This window comes from Nothobranchius furzeri, chromosome 5 (assembly GCF_043380555.1).
Source record: "Nothobranchius furzeri strain GRZ-AD chromosome 5, NfurGRZ-RIMD1, whole genome shotgun sequence".
NCBI lineage: Eukaryota > Metazoa > Chordata > Actinopteri > Cyprinodontiformes > Nothobranchiidae > Nothobranchius > Nothobranchius furzeri.
In genome coordinates, this window is record NC_091745.1 from 32,690,732 (window position 1) to 32,717,984 (window position 27,253).

At 44.9% G+C, this 27,253-nt stretch overlaps 1 protein-coding gene across 1 annotated transcript in view; it reads right to left on the minus strand.

Moving 5' to 3' along the window:
- nbeal2 (neurobeachin-like 2) overlaps nucleotides 1–27,253 on the minus strand; it is a 458,076-nt gene that overhangs the window by 80,332 nt on the left and 350,491 nt on the right. The window contains exons 40-47 of the mRNA XM_070551909.1: nucleotides 14,079–14,236; nucleotides 13,873–13,997; nucleotides 13,677–13,794; nucleotides 13,446–13,603; nucleotides 13,226–13,359; nucleotides 12,940–13,047; nucleotides 12,756–12,851; nucleotides 12,534–12,658 (exon numbers count right to left, since the gene is read on the minus strand). Of these exons, the coding sequence (XP_070408010.1) occupies nucleotides 12,534–12,658; nucleotides 12,756–12,851; nucleotides 12,940–13,047; nucleotides 13,226–13,359; nucleotides 13,446–13,603; nucleotides 13,677–13,794; nucleotides 13,873–13,997; nucleotides 14,079–14,236 (1,022 nt within the window). The remainder of the gene's footprint in view (nucleotides 1–12,533; nucleotides 12,659–12,755; nucleotides 12,852–12,939; nucleotides 13,048–13,225; nucleotides 13,360–13,445; nucleotides 13,604–13,676; nucleotides 13,795–13,872; nucleotides 13,998–14,078; nucleotides 14,237–27,253) is intronic.

Consider the following 27,253-nt stretch of genomic DNA (forward strand, 5'->3'; position numbering starts at 1 on the left):
GCTGCGTTACCGGTGTTAGTGCACAAAATGGATGTCATCTCGGAGAGGGTCACCGGACGGTGTGGAGATGTTTAATCACCGAATTGGCTTCACTGGAGGACTTGAATGATCAATACAGACTTTAAGGCAGAGAGGAAAATTATCCCTGCCTGATCCAAACAAAGTCGTGTTATCCAATCTGACGCCATAAGCAGCCTTGGAGCTGCGTGCAACAACCCCCACGATGGAAGGAATGCAGACAAATGCTGTGAAACCCTACCTACCCCCCCGCCTTCAGATTGTGGTCTCTGCATCGAGGTCATCAAGATGGAGGCACTCACTGTGCTCTGTGCTTTCCCTTGACCTCCCACCCACCTGTGGATTCAGTTGGCTGAGCGCCACATAAGCTGCTTCTGCTGAGGAAACCAGGATCCCAGCCCCCCCCCCCCCCCCCCCCCCCCCCAATCGGGTCTCATGTTGTGAACTGTGACGTTCGTGCTTATATGTTGAGGTGTTTTTTGCATAGTAGAGCTACACCCTGCCGGTGTAACTCTGTTAATACCTTTTTCTCCCTCCCCGAACTCTCCTCATGTAATCCCCTCTTCATCTATGGAAATGAGCGCCATTGTGGCTGCTTTCGTGGTCTACCTGTATCTGTCCTATCTATATGTGTGTGTGTAATCTTGGTCAGGCTGTTCTGTGGAGTCAAGTTCCTATGCTCTGGTTTGCTGGCAATAAAATTCTCTCTGATTCTCCGATTCTGATTCAGATTCTCTGGTCCATGCATGTTGTCTTACTCCAAGCTGTATAGGCTCGAAAGCCTACTACCAATTAAGCATATTAGATGATGTGCATCTCTGTAATGAGAAGGGGTGTGGTCTAATGACATCAACACCCTATATCAGGTGTGCATAATTATTAGGCAACTTCCTTTCCTTTGGCAAAATGGGTCAAAAGAAGGACTTGACAGGCTCAGAAAGGTCAAAAATAGTGAGATATCTTGCAGAGGGATGCAGCAGTCTTAAAACTGCAAAGCTTCTGAAGCGTGATCATCGAACAATCAAGCATTTCATTCAAAATAGTCAACAGGGTCGCAAGAAGCGTGTGGACAAACCAAGGTGCAAAATAACTGCCCATGAACTGAGAAAAGTCAAGCGTGCAGCTGCCAAGATGCCACTTGCCACCAGTTTGGCCATGTTTCAGAGCTGCAACATCACTGGAGTACCCAAAAGCACAAGGTGTGCAATACTCAGAGACATGGCCAAGGTAAGAAAGGCTGAAAGACGACCACCACTGAACAAGACACACAAGCTGAAACGTCAAGACTGGGCCAAGAAATATCTCAAGACTGATTTTTCTAAGGTTTTATGGACTGATGAAATGAGAGTGAGTCTTGATGGGCCAGATGGATGGGCCCGTGGCTGGATTGGTAAAGGGCAGAGAGCTCCAGTCCGACTCAGACGCCAGCAAGGTACAGGAAGAAGTCTGCATCCTTCAAGAAAAACATGATTTTCATGCTGGACAATGCTTTATCACACGTGTCCAAGTACTCCACAGCGTGGCTGGCAAGAAAGGGTATAAAAGAAGAAAAACTAATGACATGGCCTCCTTGTTCACCTGATCTGAACCCCACTGAGAACCTGTGGTCCATCATCACATGTGAGATTTACAAGGAGGGAAAACAGTACACCTCTCTGAACAGTGTCTGGGAGGCTGTGGTTGCTACTGCACGCAATGTTGATAGTGAACAGATCATAGCACTGACAGAATCCATGGATGGCAGGCTTTTGAGTGTCCTTGCAAAGAAAGGTGGCTATACTGGTCGCTGATTTGTTTTTGTATGTCAGAAATGTATATTAGGTAATGTGGAGATGTTATATTGGTTTCACTGGTAAAAATAAATAATTGAAATGGGTATATATTTGTTTTTTGTTAAGTAGCCTAATAATTATGCACAGTAATAGTCCCCTGCACACACAGATATCCCCCTAAAATAGCTACAACTAAAAACAAACTAAAAACTACTTCCAAAAACATTCAGCTTTAATATTAATGAGTTTTTTGGGTTCATTGAGAACATGGCTGTTGTTCAATAATAAAATTATTCCTCAAAAATACAACTTGCCTAATAATTCTGCACTCCCTGTAATGATGCAAAGATGGCAGAATAGGATGATTAATGTGTTTTGAATTAATTACCCTCTCCTAATTCTTGTCAAGCATGAAGATCTTTTGTACATTGGGAGTGGCCATTTTTACTGCTTTTATCTCCAATTATCCATCCATCCATCCATTTTCAGCCACTTATTTGGAGTCAAGTCATGAGGGCAGCAGCCTAAGCCAAGCACCCAGACTTCTCTCTCCTCAGCTACTTGGGCCAGCTCCATCGGGGGAATCCCAAGGCATTCTGTGGCCAGCCAAGAGACATAGTCCCTCTAGCATGTCCTGGGTCTTCCCTTGGGTCTCCTCCCAGGTGGACATGCCTGGAAAACCTCACCAGGGAGGCGTCCAGGAATCATCCTGATCAGAGGCCTAATCCTCAACTGGCAAGTGGAGGAGTACTCCTACTCCTAGCCCCTCCTGTATGACCAAGCTTGTCCTCCTGTCTCTAAGGGAGAGTCCAGCCACCCTGTGGAGAAAGCTCATTTCGGCCGCTTGTATCCGCACTACCCAAAGCTCACGACCATAGGTGAGGGAAGGAATGTAGATTGACAGGTAAATCACTAACCCTAACCCTTCACCACGACAGACCGGCACAACGCCCTCATCACTGCAGATGCAGCAGCAATCTGCCTATCAATCTCACGTTCCATCTTTCCCCAGGATATTTAGACTCCAAGGCCAACAACATCCAGAGACTTAAGGGATCCTGGAGAAGGTCTTCTATTGTTTTCCAATTGAAGACCATGGTCTCAAATTTAGAGGAGCTGATTCTCAACCCAGTCGCTTCACACTCTCCTGCAAACTGCTCCAGTGAAAGCTGGAGATCAGGTTCTCATGAAGCCAACAGCACCACATCATCTGCATGAAGCAGAGACCTGATCCTTTGGCCACCAACACAGATGCCCTCAACACCTTGGCTGCGCCTGGAAATTCTGTCCAAAAAAGTTATGAATGGAATCAGTGATAAAGGGCAGCCTTGGCGGAGTCCAACTCCCACCGGAATCAAGCACGACTTACAATGGGGAATGGAGACCAAGCTCTGACACAAGTCATACAGGGACCTAACAGCCCATTTCAAAGGTCTGGTACCCCATACTCCCAGAGGAACTCTGGGCAGATCTCATCCACCCCTGGGGCCTTGCCACCAAGGAGTTTTTTTGACCACCTCAGTGACCTCGGCCCCAGAGATTGGAGAGTCCAACCCAAAGTCCCCAAACGCACTGATTGTGCAGAAAGTCTTTTTTTCTTTCTTTCTTGAAAACATGTTTCTATTCTAAATGAAGGTGATGTTATTGTTTATAGAATTCATGTAGCAGTTCAGATTATTTCATTAAGTAAGACTTGTGGTCTCACTTAAAACTTGTAATGCTTTTGGATCCTGTCACTTGAAAGAATCGGAATCAGGAATCGATTGGAACCGGAATTGAAACGAGGAATCTGAATCAGAATCAAAATTGTTCAAATTCAAACTATGCCCAACCCTAGTGCTCACTCTGTTGCGTTTTGCAGACAATATAACAAAGATAGTTAGTGATTTCTCTCTTTAATCAGTTTTCAAAACCTAGAACATTTAAACCTTTTAAACATGAATTCATTTGTAGTATTTATTAAATTCTTAATTAAACTTTTTACCATAATGAACTTAATAATAAATTTTGACCTAAAGACCTCACAGAGTATTAGTAAGAATTATCTAAGGGAAAATGTAATTTAGCCGCTACTGGAAACAAATTAAACATGACATTTTTTCCCATTATTAACTTAAACTGAAGTAGTTGTAATTTTGCATAGATAATGTTAAAAGCTTAAGTATGCATGATGGGAGATAAGTGATGTTAGCAACCTAAATGATACATTTTTTATTAGGCAGGGACCCCACATATATTGATATCAGTTTATATTGAGAAGTTTAATGAGAAATTAAAGTCAATAGTACAATATAATATAACAAAGAAACATTTGAGGTTTACAAGCAAACACACAACTTACACAATGCTAAGAATGAGTGCAGGCAGAAGCATAAGCTTATAAGCCCAACCCCCCAAACCCTTTGAACTTAAACAAAATTTTAGAATAGCATACCAGTTCCATAATTTTTACATCATGTTTGAAATGTATGGGAATATATTCAAATCCCCATTCTAGCTTTATAAAAAAAATAATGACCTTTAATGTTTTATGCATTTTTTTCATTGACTTGATTCATAATATTTAATCACATTTGATTTAAACATACCCTTAAACTTTACCATTGTTGAACAATCTTTTTGCTCCTGGTCTAATTTATTCCACACATCAACCCCAACACAAGAAATACAAAAGTTGTTTCATTTTAGTTGTTACTTTAGTCTTTCTAAACATTTTATACCCTCTGAGATCATAAACACTCTCTCTGATCTGGAACAGATCCTGAATTTGTTTTGGCATCAAATTATTCATCACTTTATAAATTGTGCAGTTCTTAATGTAACTAATTCTCTTAGCTTTAATGCTTTTAAACGAGTAAAAAGTAAATGTGTTTGCTCTCTACAAGCTGCTTTATTTACAAGTCGGATTGCTCTCTTCTGAATGATAAACAAAGGCTTTAAGTGGGTTTCGTAGGTATTTACCCACGCTTCAACACAACATGAAATATGATAGAAATAAGGAACAATACAATAGATATAAAGCTTTTTCATCTAAAAATTCTTTAACTTTATAGAGAACTGCTAATGATTTAGATAACGTTGCTTTAATTGAGTCAATATGCGGTTTCCAACTTAACTTTTCTATGGTTTCGCAAAGAAATTTTATTTCATTTGCTCTTTCAATTTCTGTATTATTTATTTTGAGATGTGTATCCACTGTAATTGCTCTATTAGTAAATATGATAAATTTTGTTTTATTTAAATTTAAAGTTAATTTATTTAAGTTAAACCAACACATTAATGCATTTAATTCTTTCTCAACCTTGTCCATTAATGTTATTAAATCTTTCCCAAAACTTAGAACATTAGTATCATCTGCAAATTGTATGAAATGCAATGTTTTAGAAACTAAACATATGTCATTAATATAAAGAATAAACAACAAGGGAACCAACTCTGACCCCTGTGGGATACCGGTGGTCACTGTCAGTAGCTGTGAATCAGTGTTGTTAATGTGGACATATTGGAGTCTGTTCTCTAAATAACTCTTAATCCAGTCATAGGCCACACCCCTGATGCCATATCTACACAATTTTTTTTATTAATAAGTCATGATTAACCGTATCAAAAGCTTTGGTCAGGTCTAAGAAGACCCCAACAGCATATTGTTTGTTGTCAATTGCATCAGATTGTCACGTTTAGGAGAGTAGGACCCAAATTGCAAAACCCAGGATGACACGAGGCAGGAGTTGAAATAAAGAAAATCCTTTTATTGTAGGATGTGTCCAAAATAAAGAATAAATCCAAGAACAGGGAGGGAGCCAAAATCCAAGAATCCAGGGAGTCAAAAAATACCAGAGGAATGAGCAGACTGACAGGACTAATAATGCTGACAAACAACAATGGACCGACAAGAACAATGAGACAAGGAGGGCTTATATAGACAGGGAGGAGCAATTAGGGAAACAGGAAGCAGGTGTGTGGAGTGAGGCTGGAGGGAAGGCAGGTGACACCAATTATCTGGATGGGGAAGAGAACCAGTGGAGGGCAGATAAACCTAACACTATGTAAAACACAAAACTAAACCTAAAGACTAAGGGAAGAACTCACACAAACACATACACATACTGAGACACACAAACTATGAACTGGGGAACAAGAGGCTGTGGCTATAACTTAAGACACACAACAGAGATGCAGACAAAGGACACATGAGGGCGCTAAGAGAACACAAAAGGGAATCCAGAGAGGGATGGAGAAACATTAGGAGACACATGGGGAAAGACGCAGACAAAGGACACATGAGGGCGCCATGAAACACAAAAGGAGAACCTGGAGTGGGAACTGGAGGGCTGGGGAACAAAGGGACACAGAACATGACAGTACCCCCCCCTCAAGGTCGGATATCAGACGCACAAAACCAGAACAAGACAAAAACAGAAACAAAAGACAAAGACAAAACAGGACACGAGAGACCACAGGGCGGGAGAGGAGGGCCCGGACAAAAAACAACCCACAAGGGTGGGCGAGGAGGGTCCAGGAACCAGGGGACTCTGGGGGGCCGGCAACAGGGAACCAGGAGATGGGACCGGAGAAGTCTAGGGGGCCGGCGACGGGGAACCAGGAGACGGGACCAGAGGAGTCGTGGGGGCCGGCGACGGGGAACCAGGAGGCGGGACCTAAGAAGTCTAGGGGGCCGGCGAAGGATCTCTGGAGACGGGGATTGTGACTGGAACACTTGCATCTGGGAGACTGGAACTAGGAGACCTGAGAGTTGGGAGACTGGAAGACTTGTGACAGGGGAGAGTGGGACACTTGTGACAGGGGAGAGTGGGACACTTGAGACTGGAAGACTTGTGACAGGGGAGAGTGGGACACTTGTGACAGGGGAGAGTGGGACACTTGAGACTGGAAGACTTGTGACAGGGGAGAGTGGGACACTTGTGACAGGGGAGAGTGGGACACTTGAGACTGGGGAGACTTGGGACACTTGAGACTGGGGAGACTTGGGACACTTGAGACTGGGGAGACTTGGGACACTTGAGACTGGGGAGACTTGGGACTTGGGACACTTGAGACTTGGGACACTTGAGACTTGGGAGACTTGGGACACTTGAGACTTGGGAGACTTGAGACTTGGGAGACTTGGGAGACTTGAGACGGGGACATGGAGACGTCCACTTCAGAGCAGGGGCTCGAGACGTCCACTTCAGAGCAGGGGCTCGAGACGTCCACTTCAGAGCAGGGGCTCGAGACGTCCACTTCAGAGCAGGGGCTCGAGACGTCCACTTCAGAGCAGGGGCTCGAGACGTCCACTTCAGAGCAGGGGCTCGAGACGTCCACTTCAGAGCAGGGGCTCGAGACGTCCACTTCAGAGCAGGGGCTCGAGACGTCCACTTCAGAGCAGGGGCTAGAGACGTCCACTTCAGAGCAGGGGCTAGAGACGTCCACTTCAGAGCAGGGGCCCGAGACGTCCACTTCAGAGCAGGGGCCCGAGACGTCCACTTCAGAGCAGGGGCCCGAGACGTCCACTTCAGAGCAGGGGCCCGAGACGGGAGGCATCAACCTCCGGCCTGGAGGCATTGACGGCTGGACGGGGGCCTCGTGGACAGGCTGGACGGGGGGCTCGTGGACAGGCTGGGCCGGAGCCTCGTGGACAGGCTGGGCCGGAGCCTCGTGGACAGGCTGGGCCGGGACCGGGACCTCTTGAACCTCAGTCAAAGCAGGATGCGATGCGTCCCCCGGGACCACCGCCGGAGCAGGATGCGATGCGACCCCCGGGACCACCGCCGAAGCAGGATGCGATGCGACCCTCGGGACCACCGCTGGAGCAGGACGCGATGCGACCCACGGGACCACCGCCGGAGCAGGACGCGATGCGACCCTCGGGACCACCGCCGGAGCAGGACGCGATGCGACCCTCGGGACCACCGCTGGAGCAGGATGCGATGCGACCCTCGGGACCACCGCTGGAGCAGGAGCCACCTGAACTGTTGCTGCTTTGGCCCCAGAAGACCTGACGGCGGCTGTGGCGACGTCATCGACGTGGGGAGTCTTGGGTCAACAGAGGTGTGGAGGTGACGCTGGCAGGCACTGAGGATGAGATACAGCCCACCAGAGAGGAAGTGGTGGTGCTGTCGGGACCAGGTGAGGGTGTGGTAGAGCTCTCTGGAACTGGCAGAGGTGTGGTGACACAGACCATAGGAGGTTGAGTTATGGAGACAGCAGGAACAGTTGAAGTATGGTGGCAGCCCACCGTAGAGGAAGTGGTGGTGCTGTCAGAACCAGGCGGAGATGTGGATGCGTGGTGCTTTTTAGATGCTGAGAAGGCAGCTCTTAATATGGCGCTTGCTGATGGATTATAATCCACAGAGAAGGAGGGAAACTGTGGGCTGCTGCAGGCGTCCAGCAGATCCTCTGCGAAGTCCCAAAACACCAACTCCTGAATTGGATTCTGATCAAAATATAGGCTGGCCCATTGCAGAGCTCTCCCCCTTAGGAGGAACACCAGGTTAATTACCAGATCAATGTCTGGCGTGTCCGTGTCATGAAGCATAACAAAGTCCAGAAGAAAAGTCTTACAGGAGTCCGGGTCGCCGTGGAAGGTGTACATCTGTGGCCGCTGGGTCCTGGTTGGTCGGTCCATTCTTTCACGTTTAGGAGAGTAGGACCCAAATTGCAAAACCCAGGATGACACGAGGCAGGAGTTGAAATAAAGAAAATCCTTTTATTGTAGGATGTGTCCAAAATAAAGAATAAATCCAAGAACAGGGAGGGAGCCAAAATCCAAGAATCCAGGGAGTCAAAAAATACCAGAGGAACGAGCAGACTGACAGGACTAATAATGCTGACAAACAACAATGGACCGACAAGAACAATGAGACAAGGAGGGCTTATATAGACAGGGAGGAGCAATTAGGGAAACAGGAAGCAGGTGTGTGGAGTGAGGCTGGAGGGAAGGCAGGTGACAACAATTATCTGGATGGGGAAGAGAACCAGTGGAGGGCAGATAAACCTAACACTATGTAAAATACAAAACTAAACCTAAAGACTAAGGGAAGAACTCACATAAACACATACACATACTGAGACACACAAACTATGAACTGGGGAACAAGAGGCTGTGGCTATAACTTAAGACACACAACAGAGATGCAGACAAAGGACACATGAGGGCGCTAAGAGAACACAAAAGGGAATCCAGAGAGGGATGGAGAAACATTAGGAGACACATGGGGAAAGACGCAGACAAAGGACACATGAGGGCGCCATGAAACACAAAAGGAGAACCTGGAGTGGGAACTGGAGGGCTGGAGAACAAAGGGACACAGAACATGACACAGATATTTTCTCCAATAGATCAACAACAGCCAGAGAAGTTGTCCGATCAAGTCTAAAACCACATTGCTGTTCAGAAAGAATATCATGATGCTCAATAAAGTCATACAATCTTTTATGAAATATTGTTTCTAGTATTTTGGAGAACTGAGATAAAATAGAAATTGGTCTATAATTAGAAAAGTCATGTTTGCCTCCAGCCTTATAGATAGGAATGGCTTTTGCAACCTTCATCCTTTCAGGAAATCTTCCTGATTGGAGAGCCTGGTTACAAACATGTGTAAGTGGTTTGGCTATAATCTCAATGATTTCTTTTACAACAGACATATCAAATCCATGTAAATCTGCTGACTTTTTACTTTTAAATGTTTTAACAACTGTTATAACTTCATTTTCATTTGTGCCTTGAATAAATATGGTTTTATCTAAATTTGTTATTTTACTCACAGCATCAGCGTCTAATGTAGTATTTGATATATCCTTTGCCAAATTTGGCCCAATTTCGGTAAAATACTTATTGAATTCATTTGCTATTTCTTTAGACTGATAAATTTCTTGATTGTCTTTTGTTAGAAAAATATTTGGAAGACTATTGGTGCCACTACCCTTTTTTTATTACATCATTTAATATGCGCCACGTATTTTTAATGTTAGATTTATTTTCTTCCAATAATTTGCTATAATAATTTCTTTTACTAGATCTCATACTACTTATTGATTTATTCTTGTATATCTTGTAATTCTGTTCTGCTTCCTCCGTTCTTTTCTTTAAAAAGTCTTTATACAGCTTATTTTTTTTTTCCTGCAAGCCTTCTGAATCCCCTTAGTTATCCACGGCTTTTTAGCATGTTTATTCTTATCCACCTTATAAAGCAATGGGCAGTTTTTTTCATAAAGAGAAGTTACAATATGTAGAAAATGTCCATGAGCCATATCTACATCTTCCACATAAACCTCCTCCCAATTTTGTTCCATTAAGTCAGTTTTAAATGAATTTGCTGCTTCTTGACTTTTTAGCCTTGTAACAACCACAGATTCACTTTGAGTAGTTACAGTTGTCCTGTGTACGACTGTGAAAACCGGTAAATGATCAGACATATCGGTAATTACAAGACCACTTAACACATCATTTTCAAGAATATTTGTAAAAATATTGTCGATCAGTGTCGCACTAGTTCTTGTAATTCGAGTTGGCCGAGTTATTAGTGGATACAGTCCCAGACTAAACAGAATTAATAAACTGTATTTGCATTTGAGGATTCAACAGGTCAATGTTCAAATCCCCACAGACAAAACACATGTTTCTGTTGATTATATCATCATACATATCAACTATTTTTTCTTTAAACATTTCAACACAAGATCCTGGTTTCCTATACATACAACTGACTAACACATTCTTAGACTTTTCCATTTGTATTTCCACCGATACACACTCCATAATGTTATCCATGACTAATGTCATATCACCCACCAATCTACTTTGAAAGTTTTTATCAATACACAAAGCCACACCCCCACCTTTTTGGCAATCTCTACTTGTGGAAAACATATTATATCCTTCAATTTGAAACATAGATATCCTCCCTTCCTGGAGCCATGTCTCAGAGATTGCTATTACAGTAAATTGATTATTTGATTGCTTCAAACATTGCATAATCTTCACAAAATTTGAATTTAGACTTCTACAATTGAAATGTATAACAGATAATTTACCTTTTGTAAATGGTAAATGGTAAATGGCCTGTATTTGATATAGCGCCTTCTAGAGTCCTAGAACCCCCCAAGGTGCTTTACAACACAATCAGTCATTCACCCATTCACACACACATTCACACACTGGTGGGGATGAGCTACGGTGTAGCCACAGCTGCCCTGGGACGCACTGACAGAGGCGAGGCTGCCGAGCACTGGCGCCACAAGTCCCTCCGACCACCACCAGCAGGCAACGTGGGTTAAGTGTCTTGCCCAAGGACACAACGACAGCGACAGACTGAGCGGGACTCGAACCAGCAACCTTCCGATTATGGGGCGAGCACTTAACTCCTGTGCCACCGTAGTGACATTATGTTCAAACTGGTCTTCAGTATAGTATTCACAATGATTTTGTACTTTAGTGTAAAAATTGTTGTCTGGATCAATGTCAGCCTGCATATCCTGTGGTTTATATTCTGTGTAGTCAAACCTTTGCAATTGTAAATTTTCATAACTTGAATTACCAGTTTCTGTTCTTACTGTATTGAGAGTTGAATAATCCAGATTCTTCATATATCTTCTTGTTGTATCATCCATGCGTGAAGTTGGTTGTCTTCCTCTTGTTCATCCTTGGTGATCCACAGCAGACGTATGTCATTGGTATTGATCAAGTTCTTTAATATCTCTGATGACCATCACTTTTGCCTGCTCCGGGGGACCATTTAGATTTATCAGTACTTTGCAGTTTCTTGTCCAAGCGTCATCGATCTTCTTTTCTTTTCTCAGGATCCTTGCTTGCCTTGCGATTTCTGAGTTTCTTTTGTAAGATGCTCATTTACATATACACTTGTACCCTTTAATTTTTTTGCATTCCTCAGCACCTCCATTTTACATTTTCTACTGGCAAGCCTGATCACAATGGTTGATGTTTTACTATGTTTTTGAGCCAATGAGTGACAAGCCACAATGTCTTTACTGGATATTGCAATATCTTTGCTGTTGAAAAATGTGATCACCTGATCCTCAAGTGAAGGAGAACCTGGAGAATGAGTAGCAGTGATTTCAATGTCTTTTCCCCTGTCACAGGCTGCGGCCTGTGCATAGGTACGGTGTATCTCAAGTCCTGATACCAAGAGATCCTCCAACCTTGAATGTTGCTCCAACTCGTCAACCCTCCGTTCAAGCAGCTCAATTTTTTTGTCCTTTTCTTGTATTAAAGCCTTAAGTTGCTTGACTTCTTTCAATACCTCCTGTAGGCCGCTCTGCTGTTTTGCCACTTTAGTTATCTCATGTGACATGAAATTCAAGGACTTTTTTATCTCCTCCATATCTTGGACCAGATTCTCCATAGACATTGTTGTTCCAAACAGTTTCCTTGGATGTTAATAACTTTACGGCGTTGTCAGATTCCCAGCTGGTTGGAACATGTGCCGAAAAAATATGTCCAACACTTCATGTACCGAATAAATGTTCAATACTTCATCTAGCTCAAAAATGGTTTAAGCCAAAGGTTTCTAATTACTTAAGCCACAAAAAAGCAAGCTTAGAAAAGGTGGATGTTGTCTTATTTTGCTGATATTCATATATTAGGAAAGCTCAGCAATCTCACCACACCTACTCGGCAGTCGGCAGTCTTTGAAATCAGAAATAAAGAGTTAGACAAGATTGGATATTGGTTAAAAAAAGCCAATATTGAGAATCCCTAATTGAAAGCATAATAAATCCACTTACTTTTCTCTGACATTCTGAGCATGATGAGGGTTGACCACACCGATGGGTTTAGACAAGTCTCTGAAGACTGAAGGATCTTCCAGATCCAGAATGGTAGAAGTGTAGTCACACAGAACCCAGGGGAACTGAAGCGAAACAGAACAAACCCCACCCCCCACCCCCATCATTTACCCTGTCAACCTGCCATCTTGGATGGTAAAAAAAACACCAATTTGAGCCTACCACTGGATACTGCGACAGGTCATTGTATGTCCGTCCGGCGATGGTGTTGAGTTGCATTAGATACTCAAAATTGGAGATTTCTCTATAAACCCATCTCTGTTGACATCAGCATTAGATTAGAAGCAATTAAACACCTCAACTCTAAAAAAGATAACTTGTATTAAGAAGTGGTTGATATAAACACCTGAGTGAGACCAGAAGCCTTCAGAAGCTCCTGTGGAGAGCGGGAGCCAAAGTAAAACAGATTTGGAGGTCGCAGCCCGAGAATCCTTGAATACACCTTGTTTCGTACCTGAAGGGAGAAAAATGTAAATGCTTGAAAAAGGTTTTGTTGTACGTAGTTAAAACATAAATGTGGTTAAACCCAGGAAATGTGGTTAAAAATGTTTCTATTTTTCTTTGCTTTCATACCACATCACTTTTAAAACAGGGTTTAAAAAAAGAAATCTGAAATTTTAAATGTGCATCACCTTTTTTCTGAAGTTGATGAAGTAGTGAGCCTGGTCAATAAAGAAAAGCTCCAGTGCTGACCGTCGGAGGTTGTATCTCCTGAGATGAACCTCTCGGAGCTGAGACAGAGGTCTCTTGAAATCGTATCCAATTCCTACAGGAGGTGCGTTTATTATTCACCTGAGACACGATGCTCGGAAGGAACAAGAGGTATTATTTACAAAGCCACATTTTTCTCACCTTCCTCTGTCTCATCTTTCTCACTGCTGCCGTCGTAGAAGTACAGATGATGTGTAGTGACCTCCATGCGACCCGGAACAACTGCCATGATGGTGATGAGCTCACAGTCCTCAGACAGAACCAGTTCTTCTTTCTGACTCTCATCTTCTCCTTCCCCTCTGAATGTACAAGATTCATTCATTCAATGTTTATCCCTTTGTCAAAGACATGAAAAGTAAAATCGAGACTTACTTGTTATCTAAGAAGACAAGGTCTTCATCTTCTAAGTGATCATCATCCATGTAGCTTACTTTTGCCTCTTTAGCAACAGCAAGAGGGAGGGGCTCAGAGCTACGAGGGCTTTCCGCTCCTGGTGATCAAATAGATGAATCATTTAGTTCACCAAGTTAGTAAGTTCACCATATAGACAAAAATTTAATGTTCATACCTATATTATCCCTCAGAGCGCTGGCCTCCTTGTGGGGGTTGTAGTCATAGTTGGGCACAAGTTTCAGACGCATCTTTGAATACGTCTCAGCGCTGGACCGCTTTAGTTTCACCTCAGGCTGAACTCTTAATGTCAAAAACATGAAATTCTATGAATATGCACGGGAACATGGTATGGTATGATGTAACAGTGAGATGCTCTGATACCTGTAGGCCCATGCTCCTCTTTCACAGGTAAAAAGCCTGCGGAGGGCTCGCCAGTGTTGCCACACCACCCCCTCCTGGCTGGAGATCTGCTTCTGCCATATCGAGAACCTGTTGCTTTCACTTCGAGCCCGCTTCAAGTATCGGGTGACAATCACCTCCTAATTGTAGGATCAGATCAGATCAAGATTTTGTTTGTCCAAATACTAGAAACAAATATTTGTTTGAATGCTGTTAAGTGCTCAAACTATTGCTTTCCTGTTTCCGATTCAGTACATTTTTTGGACAGCTTCTTCAGATTTTCAGCTATTTGAACAATGTTGGTATCAAAACATTCAGCTCTTTCTGTGACTGACTTTTGGTATTGATATCTTTAATATGTTTTAAGATCAGGGTAGATGCAGGAATCTCACAATTGCATTTAAGACTTTTTCAAGACTTTTTAAGACCTTCTAAAAATAAAATTAAGACTCTATCGCAAAGAACTAATCAACTGTTAAACACTCATATATTGTTTTTAAATACTGCACCTCTTTGTTTTCCACTTCATGTCTGGTTACGTCACATCTGGGAGAGCAAGACTGGTGCAAAAATACATAAAGCCACGTGGTACAACAATGCAAACCGCGTGCATAGAAGAACAAAAATTATTTCTTTCAGTTTACATGCATCTATTGTTCATACCTCCGAACTCCAAGTCTGTGAAAAAAGTGACAACTAAATTAACTCCCCCTGAACAAGGTCCTAACGTGCTGCAGATGTGCATCTATTCTAAAGTGGGTTTTATAGTGACCTCTTACATTTACATACATGTATTCTATTGAGAATATTAAAATAAATATTTAATGTGATGTTTGTGCAAAATGCAGGAAAGTTTCTACCAGTCATGCTGTTACAGAGAGCTAAATATAATAAACTGATAGAACTGATCAGATAATGATTAGGAATCATCATATAATAATTAACAATTATGAGACTAATTTACAGAACACCAAACATAAAAACATATAAAAATATTCCAGATTACTGTAATTATTCTCCATCATGTAAATAAAATATAAATTATATTTATGTATGTTAAGTCACTGCCGCTCTTGCACTAGCTGAGCTTAGATTTTAACATGTAATGTTTAACCATGATATTTAAATGTAATTTTAACATAACACAGCATTTTTGAAAATGAGTTGAAATATAACATGTTGGTGGAGGTGGGTTCCGACTATCGGTATGGTCCCCTCCCCTCAGCGGCAGCTCAGCGCCTGTCTGCTGCGCGGGCTGCCGGCTTGTGGAGCTCTCGGATGGAAACCGATGTGTTCCACCCAGTTCTCCCCAGTGGCAGCTCCGCGCATCTCTGACTCAGAAGCTCCGGTGTTGTGCACAGTTAGCTCCGGTTGTAGCTAGGTAGCTACCTACATTAGCTTAGCTTCCACCTCCGCGTTAGCTTTGGGTTAGCTTGTAGCTACATCGCTTCAGTTCGACGGGTGTCATCATTCGATCCCAGCCTTACAGCCCCCACTCTCAGCTCCACCTCGTTTCCCTTTTTTGGAGTTGTCTGTGCTTGACGGAACCTGTGACACGGTCAAAATGGTGGTGGTGGTAACCTCCCACTTTGGCACAAAAACTTATAATTGGAGCCTATGGACACAAATTGTCCAGTATTTGGGTGTGTCCGAATCCAGGGGCAGGATGCTTGTGAGGACAGGTCCTCGCCGGTCTAGCAAGGCCGGGTCCTTATTCAACCGCTAAAACCGGAACCTAGCGGCTCTGAATTCGGACAGTCTAGCCTTCACCTCTACGGTGGCCCGTAGGTACCATCACAGCCATGATGGCAGCTATACTCAAAGTAAAAATGCTAAAGTTAGCGAAAATCGAGCAGGAATTCACGTCCATCAGCAGCGTTTGTTCACAACCGTTTTCAGGTAAAGTAACTTTGTTTATTCTAGAAGCTTTCAGGACTTACATGTTAACTTTAGATGGTTTCATGTAAGTTTTAAACTACAGAATAAACTTGTTAAATGTACACAACTCATTACTAAACAGTATTGAAATGTAGGTAATTAATATAAATCAAATGCTTTATAAATGTTGAATGCAGCAGGACGTTTTCTAATGTAAATTTGACCTTAGAACCACTTATTTAGAATCAAATGAGGGTAAAACATTTTAAAAACAGGCTTTTAAATGAAATAGCATTGAAGTGTTTTTCAGTGTGCATTTGTTTATTCAACTTAAGCCTAATAATGATTAGATCTGTCTTAAAAATGTAAATTCTCTGTAGTTTTCCCTGCTGCTTTTCTTTAAACAGAACAGAACCAGTGTACTGCAGGTTATATGTTTGTTTTACATTTTTCTATAAAAAAATTCTTATTTAATCTATTACAGGTCAGCATGCACTGTGCTGCACATCTGCCTCTGTGCTGGTGAAGTTGTGGGTCTGCAGGATGAGCGTGAGGAAGATGTGTGTGGAGGAGGTCAGTGGTGCTCTGTCCTGCAGGAGGTACCAGCAGACCACCACTTCTGTTAACAGGCAAGTCATTCACAGAGACGTAACAGCCGTCGTCTGAGCCAGCCCAGCGGTCCCTGTAGATGGACGATGGAGTGGACAGTGAGAGGAAGCGTCCCAAAGCTCTCTGCAGACCGTCCTGTATGATGTTCCTCTGACCAGAAACGTCCAGCCATGGGTCTGCTCCAGCCCTCCATCCACGTCTGGATCCTCCTGCAGCAGATCCAGCTGCACTGATAAAGACTTCCTGCTCACTCAGTTTAAATAAATGATCCAGGAAGAGTCACTCAGGTTAATCCTGCTTTAACCGTACATAACTGGTCCATACTGGTTTTGATCTGTAAATAAGTGTAACGTATTATAAATAATCTTGTCTCCTTACCATCTTTTCATTTTCTGTTCATGTAACATGTTCAAAAACATCTGTAATAATAAAACTGGTGACAAAACCAACGACCAGAAAGAGTTATCAGTTAGTATTTGTTTTAATAAACGTGTTAAAATATCAAACAGCTAAATAACATTAACATGATGACAGTAGAAGCCCTCTCTCCCAGGAGGACCACCAGGTAAAGCCTCTCCTGACCCTGGACACATGCGGTCCTACAGAGAAAATCAGAGACCACAGGTGAGAAAAAGGCAATAAACACATTTTCACATTTATCCACATGAGAAGATAAAAATTATATTCTTCACACAAACAATTTGAACTTCATTAAAACGTGTCAGCTGTGTACATCCCTGAATGTAAAACTAATTTTAACAGCAGAACCCACGATGAACTACTGCGGTCATGTGTAAATAACTTCACTCTTCACCTCTAAGCTTAATAAAAATGCTTCTTTGCTCTGTTGTCTTTTAAACAAATGAGAAGAAGCTTAATTTCCTGAAGAAACACACACACACACACACACACACACACACGCATGGGGGAATAATTACAGGACCCACGATGCAAACTTGTTCTGGCTGATTTCTGCCTAAAATGTAATTTAATAAACACATATACAAACGAAAAATGTCTAAACAGAACCACTTTAAGCTTTTTAGTTTTCTACTGTCATGACTCCCGTCCTTCACCCTCCTCCACTTCCTCATTATACCTTCATTCAGCTCACCTGGTCCCTTCACCAAGCTCAAGCCAAGCCCTGGTTTCCACAGCAACCTGACCACCTGCTCCTCACTCATCAGCTCATCTCACACACCTGCTTCCCCTACTATACATTCACCAGCAAACCACCAGTTCCCTGCCAGATTATTACAGCCTTGCCAGTAGTTCTTCAGCCATCCACCCAGCCTGATCTTTGCCTCTGGACCTTGTTTTTTGCCTGACCCCTGCCTTGCTCTCTGCCTGCCACTTTGACCTTAGCCTGCCTCTGAACCTGCCTCAGCCTTGCCCTCCAGGTACCTCTGCTTTAAATAAAGACTTTTTAAATATATTTTTACTGTGTTGGCGTCTTCACGGGTCTTCTGAACTCGGTTTCTGACAGAATAATCTGGCCAAACTCTGAACCTACGCCGACACAGCACTTGGGAGTATTTTTTTTTCCCTTCATACCTGTCATGGAGTATCTCACGCTCCTAGACTTCATGGAAGTAGAGAAGGAGCAGGCGTCACCGTTCTGGGGAACGCGGCTGGCCATCAGGCCACAGCCACGCAGAGGTTCCACTCCTCCATCCAGGTCTGCTGCGGCCGTCTTGCGCAACGGGTACCTGACAACGCAACAGTGGCAGTCCCGGAGACCTTCTACTAATTCATGGCCTTCACAGACGCAAGGTTTTGCAGCTACGCCTCTCAAGCCTCGAGTCCCTCCGTCCCGTCCATGTCCAGCGGTGGTCCCAGGAGGCGCACCGCGTCCACGTCCAGCGGTGGTCCCTGGAGACGCACCGCGTCCACGTCCAGTGGTGGTCCCAGGAGGCGCACCGCGTCCACGTCCAACGCTGGTCCCAGGAGTCTCACAGCGTCCACGCTCAGTGGGGTTCCTACTTCCGCCTTTTGAAGAGGCTCCACCTGCCCCGGTCCATCAGTGGTTCCAGAGGTTGCATCGCATCCACGTCCAGCGGTGGTCCCAGAGGTCGCACCACATCCTCGTCCAGCAGAGATTCCACCTTGGCCTGTCCGAGAGGCTCCGCCTGTCCAGGTCCAGCGGTAGTTCCCGGGGTCGCATCGCATCCATGTCCAGCGGTGGTCCCAGGGTCCGCACCACATCCATGTCCAGCAGGGGTCCCACCTCCATCTGTCCTGCTCCAGCGGTGGTCCCAAAGGTCCCGCCGCATCCTGTCCCAGCGGTGGTCTCGGGGGACGCGCCGCATCCTGTCCCGGCGGTGGTCTCGGGGGACGCGCCGCATCCTGTCCCGGCGGTGGTCTCGGGGGACGCGCCGCATCCTGTCCTGGCGGTGGTCTCGGGGGACGCGCCGCATCCTTCTCTGGCGGTGGTCCGTGAGGACGCATCGCATCCTGCTTCGACGGATGAGGTCCAAGAGGCCCCGGCTCCGGCCCTGCCCGTCCAAGGGGCTCAGGTAAAGCCTTTCCACGAGCCTCCAGTCCAAGGGTCGACGCCTCCAGGCTCTGAAGAGGACGCCTCCAGGCTCTGAAGAGGACGTCTCCTGCTCTGAAGAGGACGTCTCCTGCTCTGAAGTTCCAGAGTCTACGTCCCCACAAGTCCCCGAGTCTGTGTCCCCTCTTAGTCGTCCTCCTCTAGTGTCCCCTCTTAGTCTTAGTCTTGGTCCGGAGTCCCCTCTTAGTCGTCCTCCTCTAGTGTCCCCTCTTAGTCTTCGTCCCCCAGTGTCCTCTATCACCATACTCCTACAGTCCCCGCTCCTGGTTCCCCGTCGCCGGCCCCCCAGGCTCTCACAGTCCAGGCTCCTGGTTCCCCGTCGCCGGCCCCCCAGGCTCTCACAGTCCAGGCTCCTGGTTCCCCGTCGCCGGCCCCCCAGGCTCTCACAGTCCCGGCTCCTGGTTCCCCGTCGCCGACCCCCCAGGCTCCAACAGTCCTGGCTCCTGGTTCCCCGTCGCCGGCCCCCCCAGGCTCCAACAGTCCCGGCTCCTGGTTCCCCGTCGCCGGCCCCCCAGGCTCCAACAGTCCCGGCTCCTGGTTCACCGTCGCCGGCCCCCCTGACTCTTCTGGCCCTCCTTCCTGGTCCCCCCTCCTCCCGCCCTGTTCTGGCCCTCCCTCCTGGTCCCCCTCCTCCCGCCCTTCTCTGGTTTCCTGTGGGCGTCTGGTATCCGCCCTTGAGGGGGAAACATGATGAACTTCATGACTCCTGTCCTTCAACCTCCTCCACTTCCTCATTATACCTTCATTCAGCTCACCTGGTCCCTTCACCAAGCTCAAGCCCAGCCCTGGTTTCCACAGCAACCTGACCTACACCTCATCAGCTTCATCCACTTCACCTGCTCCTCACTCATCAGCTCATCTCACACACCTGCTTCCCCTACTATACATTCACCAGCAAACCACCAGTTCCCTGCCAGATTATTACAGCCTTGCCAGTAGTTCTCCAGCCATCCACCCTGCCTGATCTTTGCCTCTGGACCTTGTTTTTTGCCTGACCCCTGCCTTGCTCTCTGCCTGCCACTTTGACCTTAGCCTGCCTCTGAACCTGCCTCAGCCTTGCCCTCCAGGTACCTCTGCTTTAAATAAAGACTTTTTTTTATATATTTTTACTGTGTTTGCGTCTTCACGGGTCTTCTGAACTCGGTTCCTGACATCTACGGCTAGTTTTTAAACAAACTTACGTCTAAAACTTCGTAGCTCTCCCCATTTCCTCTTCTTGTTGAAAATCCACAGCCGGCGGACAAAGCATCCTGGGATAGCCTTGTACTGTGAGGATACAACAGACCCATCCTCGAAATGTGGGTGGAGAGAGGACGCATTTGAGGACGCGAGAATGAGTATTCTTGGAATTCGGACAGTACTCATTGCTGCGCTGTGACGTCATCAACCTTAAAAGGAGTCTGACAAGATGGCGCCCATGAGTGGCTGTGCGTCTGCTAGGCTTCTGGTCTGTTTTGGTTATTTGTTATTTTTTATTGTTTTTTCTCTATCTGGTGCGGAGTCCCTACTAACATATGATCGAGACTTACTGTTGTCGATCAGGTCCGCGATGATCAACCTCCAGAACTCCGACACCGGACCCGCTTTCCCACCGCCTCTGGAACCTGGCGTTAAACCAGGTGTCGGTCCTCTGTTACCTGTCGGCCTGCCGCTGCCCAGGAGGCCATGGAAGAGGAAATGGGGGAAGAGAGCCGGCTTCTTCGTTCAGCTTCGAAAGATCCTGAGAGGCGAAGCTCTTCCCGATCGCTGCTCCGCAGCTGTGTTGTGGTGGATCCAACAGAAACTCAACGGAGTTGGGCTAATCTCGCTGCTCAATAATGCCCCTGATGCAGGACGCTACCTGAAGGTAAAGAACCTCCACGGGCGTAGCCTGGAGTCGCTACGTAGCTTAGCCCGCCAGCCGCCTGCCATTATGGAGCCCGCGGTACACACATCGCCAGATTTCTCCGCGGAAATGATGCTGACTAACGCGCGCTCCATCGCCAACAAGTCTCACATCCTCAACGATCTGTTCCGCACCAAAAATTTAAACTTTTTGTGGATTTCAGAGTCGTGGCAGCGCGAAAATGACGTCACTCATCTCCGTGAGCTCTGTCCTCAAGACTGCTCTTTCTTCTCTGCTCCACGGACCACAGGCCGCGGTGTAGGAACAGCTGTTATCTTTAAGAAACACTTTTCGTGCCAAATTATATCCTCAAACTCCTACAGCTCATTCGAGATGATCATGATTAAAATTGGTAGAGTTCAACCAGTTTATGGAATTCTGGTCTATCGCCCACCTGCATCTACTTCATCCTTCCTGTCTGACTTTCAGGATCTCCTATCTTCAACTATTTAACTAGACAGGATAATCATTGTTGGAGATTTCAACATCCACTCTGAGGATCTAACAGCTCCACTAGGGAGTTTCTAAACATGATGAACTCTTTTAATTTCTCTCAACACATGTCTGGTCCCACTCACAGAGCAGGCCACACCCTGGATCTGGTCTTTTCCTACGGTCTTCTTGTTGATAAGCTGCAGATAAATGATGTTGTGTTCAGTGACCATAAGTCAGTTTCTTTTCATATCAACTTAAATTCTGAATCTCTTTTACCAGTCTCTGCTAAGCAACGACGTATTATCAACAGTTCTACCATTTTAAATTTCTCCTCCCTCTTTGACTTTGTACCTCCTTCCTCTGATGACGTAGAGCTCCTTACCAACTCATTTAATGATCACTGCCTCAAAAATCTAGATCAGGTCGCCCCTTACAAAACCAGCCGCAGTTCCAGTGCCTCCAGTTCACCCTGGCTGAACAACCAGATTCTTGAACGTAGACGCTCCTATAGAAAAGCGGAACGACGGTGGAAGAGGACAGGTCTGGTTGTTCATCGCGAATATTTCAAAGAACTTCTAGAGTCATACAACGAAGCTGTAGAAAATGCCAGGTCTTCTTTCTTCAGCAACCTCATATGCCAAAATAAGAATAATCCTAAGGTTTTGTTTGATACCATCTCTAGCATCGTGTATTCTCCTCCACAGCAGGCTCAGCTATCTTCAGCTGATGATTGTAACAGATTTCTCCACTTTTTTGCTAACAAGGTGCTGAATCTGAGATCCAGCATTCCACCAGCCCTCGCCCCCTCAGGAGGGGAGGCCCCCCAGTGCTCCGAGTCTTTCATCTCCTTCTCCCCAATTACACTAAATGACTTAACCTCAATAATCAGTCAGATGAAGCTCTCATCGTGCTCTTCAGATATCTTAACTCCCTCTGTTTTAGTCGGGTCCCTTGCCTCTATCAGTCCATCGCTGTTGACTATGATCAGCAGCTCACTGAGCCAAGGCTGTGTTCCATCTTACTTTAAAAATGCAGTAGTGACTCCTCTCTTAAAGAAACCCAACCTTGACGCCAGCTCCACCAGTAACTTTAGGCCCATTTCTAAGCTACCTTTCATCAGCAAAGTACTTGAGAAGGTTGTTGAAACCCAACTCAGATCCTGGTTTTCCAAGTCAAAGATCTCTGACCCCTTCCAGTCTGGCTTTCTGAAGCAGCACTCAACTGAGACTGCTCTAGTAAGGGTGCATAATGACCTCCTGATGGCTACTGATGCAGGGAAATGCTCTGTCATGGTCCTGCTTGACCTCAGTGCAGCTTTTGACACTGTAGACCACAACGTTCTACTAAACAGGTTAAAGGCCCTGGCTGGGATTTCAGGTTCTGCTCTAGACTGGCTCTCTTCTTATCTCACCAACAGAACATTCACAGTGAAGTCATAAACCTTCTCTTCAGACACTGCCTCTCTAACATGTGGGGTCCCACAAGATTCAGTTCTAGGGCCTCTACTATTCGCATTCTATATTCTTCCTCTAGCTGGCATCATTCAGTCTTTCCCAGACATCTCCTACCACATCTACGCTGATGATATCCAGCTCTATATGTCCTTCATGCCACACCAGTTGGACAGGCTGGCCACCCTTGTACTCTGCCTGACCCAGATCAGTAACTGGCTGTCCAGCAACTTTCTTGTCTCAAATGCTAACAAGACAGAGACCCTGATCGCTGCACCCCCGGAACTTCAGCCAAAAATCGAGCAAGAAATTGCCTCATTTTGCCCATCAGCCAAGGCCAACATTAGAAAACTGGGAGTTATTTTTGATCCAGCTTTAAGTTTAGACTCACACGTCAAAACCATCTCCCGCTCTTGTTTCTTCCAACTGAGAAACATTTCAAAAGTTCGTAAACTGGTTTCTCCTGCAGATCTGGAAAAAATCATCCATGCCTTTGTGGCATCACGCTTAGACTACTGTAACGCTCTTTTTACTGGTCTCAGCAAAACCTCCCTCTCACGTCTTCAAGCCATCCAAAATGCAGCAGCCAGACTCCTAACCAAATCCAGCAGACGAGCTCATATCACTCCAGTTTTACAGTCCCTCCACTGGCTCCCGGTAGAATATAGAATACAGTTTAAAGTTTTAGTCCTGACCTATAGAGCTCTTAACAACCAGGCTCCGAGCTACCTATCTGAGCTTTTATCCCCACACACCACCTCTCGGAACCTTAGATCCACATCTGAAAACCTCCTGGCTGTTCCTCGAACCAGACTGAAAACCAAAGGGGACAGGGCCTTTCAGTCTATTGCACCCAGACTTTGGAACAGTCTGCCTTCAAATCTCCGTCTCTTGAAATCTGTAGAGGTCTTCAAAAAACATCTTAAAACTCACCTTTTCATCCAGGCTTTCCCCTGCTAAATATTCTAAAAGATGGCTTTGTTCTTGTTCACACCTTGACTTTGTTTTTACTCCTGATTTTGGTTACTATTGTTGTCACTGCTATTGTTTTTATGATGTTTTTATTGGTTTGAGGTATTTGCCCTGATTTTACTCATGTTGTACAGCGCTTTGTGATTTATATCTGTGAAAGGTGCTCTATAAATAAACTTTACTTACTTACTTACTTAAAATCAACCTTACAAGCATCCTGCCCCTGGATTCGGACACACCCTGTGTGTTTCTCAATGCCAAGGAACCTCGCCTTGATGTCTTGGCCCCACCCAGGTTGCCTAGGAGATACATCATCAGGAACCGCCAAGACGTGTTCCAATGCTCACATTCTCCATTTGTTAGCCGTTTAGTTAGCTGAGCAAGGATACATGGGAGGTGTCTTGTAGCCTAGCCTTGGAAAAAAATTACCCAGAATACAGAGCGGTATTTTCAAAAGGATGGTGGATCAGGAGCCAGCAGCTACTTGGGGGCAAATTTCAAGTTTAAAAGTAAGTCAAATAATTTTAAATGTTTTTTTTAGGTCCAAAGAAGTTATCTATGACTGGTTAGTTGCTTACTAGTTGCAGCTTCGGTGGCTAGCGGGTAGTAACTCACTTACATATTTAATTTAACAAATATATACACAATTTTAAAAGTAAAAGTCTCGTTAGATATTTATATTGAAACTTATATGTATAAAATATAACGTTATATCCCGTGTCACGTGATGTCACGTGACTGCCGTGGAAGCCACGATCACGTGATGCAAGTCTGTTCCATTTAACCGTTTTCTTTGACCAAGGAAGGACAGTGTCCTCGTAAGCAAGGCACCCGGTCTCGCAAGACATCGCCTCGCAACTCCAGGCGCCTTGACATTGAGAAATAGCCCCTATATGTCGATGGTTTTTGTCCAGCTGTCTCTGTGACTGTGATTGGTGTAACAGAATGAAACGACTGTTTTCCACCTAAATGCCTTCTTCTTCCAGCTCTTGGAGGGTGCAGACGCTTTTCTTCTCCTCTCCTCCATATCTTGTCCTCAAGGCTTTTGTCTGTCTGTGTGTGATGGGTGCACGGCTGCTTCTGCATTTTTTCTGGAAACTGGAAACTGAAATTCACTAAAATGGATCTCGTCAGTTGGTCACTCAACGCGATTGATAACATTTTTTCAACGATGAGAACGGGAGAAGGGGCTCCCGGATGCCCCTCCGGGACAGACCAGCTGTCTGTGGAGGACTCTGAAGATGTGTGGATATTCGTGGTGTTGGTGTCGGGTTTCCTGCTGATCGGCCTTGGAGGCTACCTGGCTTACCGGAAAATTAACGAGCTGTCGAGGAATACTGGCCTGATCCCCAAGCTCAGAGATGGATTGCACCGCGCTGTGAATTCACAGACTCACATAATTGTCGAGATGAATCGTAAGCTTGGGACTTTGGCCGAGATTAATTCATTGGCACAGAAGTTGGATGCCATCAAGGATAAATTGGACGAATCAGCACGGATTGGGAATGTTTAATGTCCATTATTGGGATTTTGAGAGGTTGAGGAACAACAAACTGTAAGACAGAGAGGAAATTATCTCTGTCTGGCCCCAAAACAATTTCTAATTAGAATCTGGCATCCTTGAGCCTGCAAGGCTACAACGAAAACTCCCCCCTCAGAAGATATGTGGAATGTACAGTCGCTCAACACTGTCTCCTTTCCCAGCCTGGGCAGGACTGCGGGAAGGCCACTGAAGCGTTCCAGGGTCACTGCAACCCTCCAACCCTCAATGCTCCTCCCCCTATCCACACTGAGGTGACATGTGCTGCTTCTATCACGGCTGCAGGAACTGAAGAAGGGATAGTCCCAACCCACCACCCCACCTAGTGGACACTTATTTTGTGCAATGTCTGAAGTCTGTTGCATATCTGTCTGTTTTTATTTTTATTTTTTGCAGAGCAAAGCTGCCCTCCTTATGGAGGGTAACTCTGAAGTGCCTTTTTTCCCTCCACCTGAACCAATCCTCATGTAAACCCCTCATCTCTATTAAGGTAGCGCAACTCAGGGTTGCGAATGACCACAGTCACCAATTCTTGTCATGTGTCTTGCCCATGTATGTCTGACCTCTGAATTGTGTGTACTGAAACTCTAATTTCCCTCTGGGATTAATAAAGTATCTTTGATTGATTGATTGATTGATTGATTGATGGATTTTGTCTAGCTGTCTCTGTGGCTATGATTGGTGTAACGGAATGAAATGACTGTTTTCCACCTAAATGTCATTTCCCCCCTCTCCTCTGACACAGAACTAGTCTGCAACAGATATGGCCTCAAGGTCTCATGCATTTGCTAAACTGCTTTCTCTCCAGCTCAAGAGAAAAATGAAGAAAAGGACTCTCTCCTTTTAATAAATCAAAGAACTATTTTTAATAAAGCTAATCAAACAAAGTGTTAGTCAATAAATAAGATGTGACCAATCTGTGAAATAAAAATATTAATTACTTTATTATAATCCTATAGAATATAATAAGTAATATGACTTTAAATGTTTCCACTAGGACTGATCTCGCGTAGCGTTAATACATGACACATTGCTTTTACTGATCCAATCAGAATCTGCCAGATCTGACGGAGGCGTGGTTTTGGTGGTGCTTGGTAAATCTGTCATCTTTTCATTCGACCATAAACCAAAACATCCGAAGTATAAAACTATGCCCACGTCATCTTTAACGTCAGTTCAAAGCGTTCCAGAGAAGTTGTCGGAGTGGCCAATCCGTAACTTTGCTCTTCAGCCAAAAGAACCAACAACGAGCTGGATAAAATCTGTTGCTGTTCCAACTGCTGCAACGGTTCCTTTCAGAATAAAAGCTGAACCATCACGACCCAGTTTTGGGTCTCGCTAGATGCCGATAAACTGTTGTGACCCGGAAGTATCTCAAGACTGGTGGTCGGCTGCCGCGGCTGTTTCTACAGGCTTCGGCTCCACAAAGGTCCAAGCTGGACCCCTACACCTCCTGATCTAGACGGGGACTTCCGCTAATGGTACGTAGACCGACAGAATGGCGTCAAATGTGTTTATGAATCTCCTAACCAAAGCTTAGCGCAAAGACATCACCTTCATTTCCCACCAGAACTAATCGCTTCTTCGGATTTGCTGGTTCTGAGCAACATTCCACACTACACCATTCTCCATCTCATTCACGTTAGTTACACCATACATTTAGTGTTAAAGTTAGTCTAGTTTTAATTTGTTTAGTAATAAATCTTTAAACTTTTAAAACTTGACTCTCTCTTCTGTTGTCTGAATTAATACGAAGTGGTTACATAATCCCTGCAATAAAAAGTTCCAATCTTCTGGTTAAACAGTACCCACAGATCCATATGGCTGATTTCA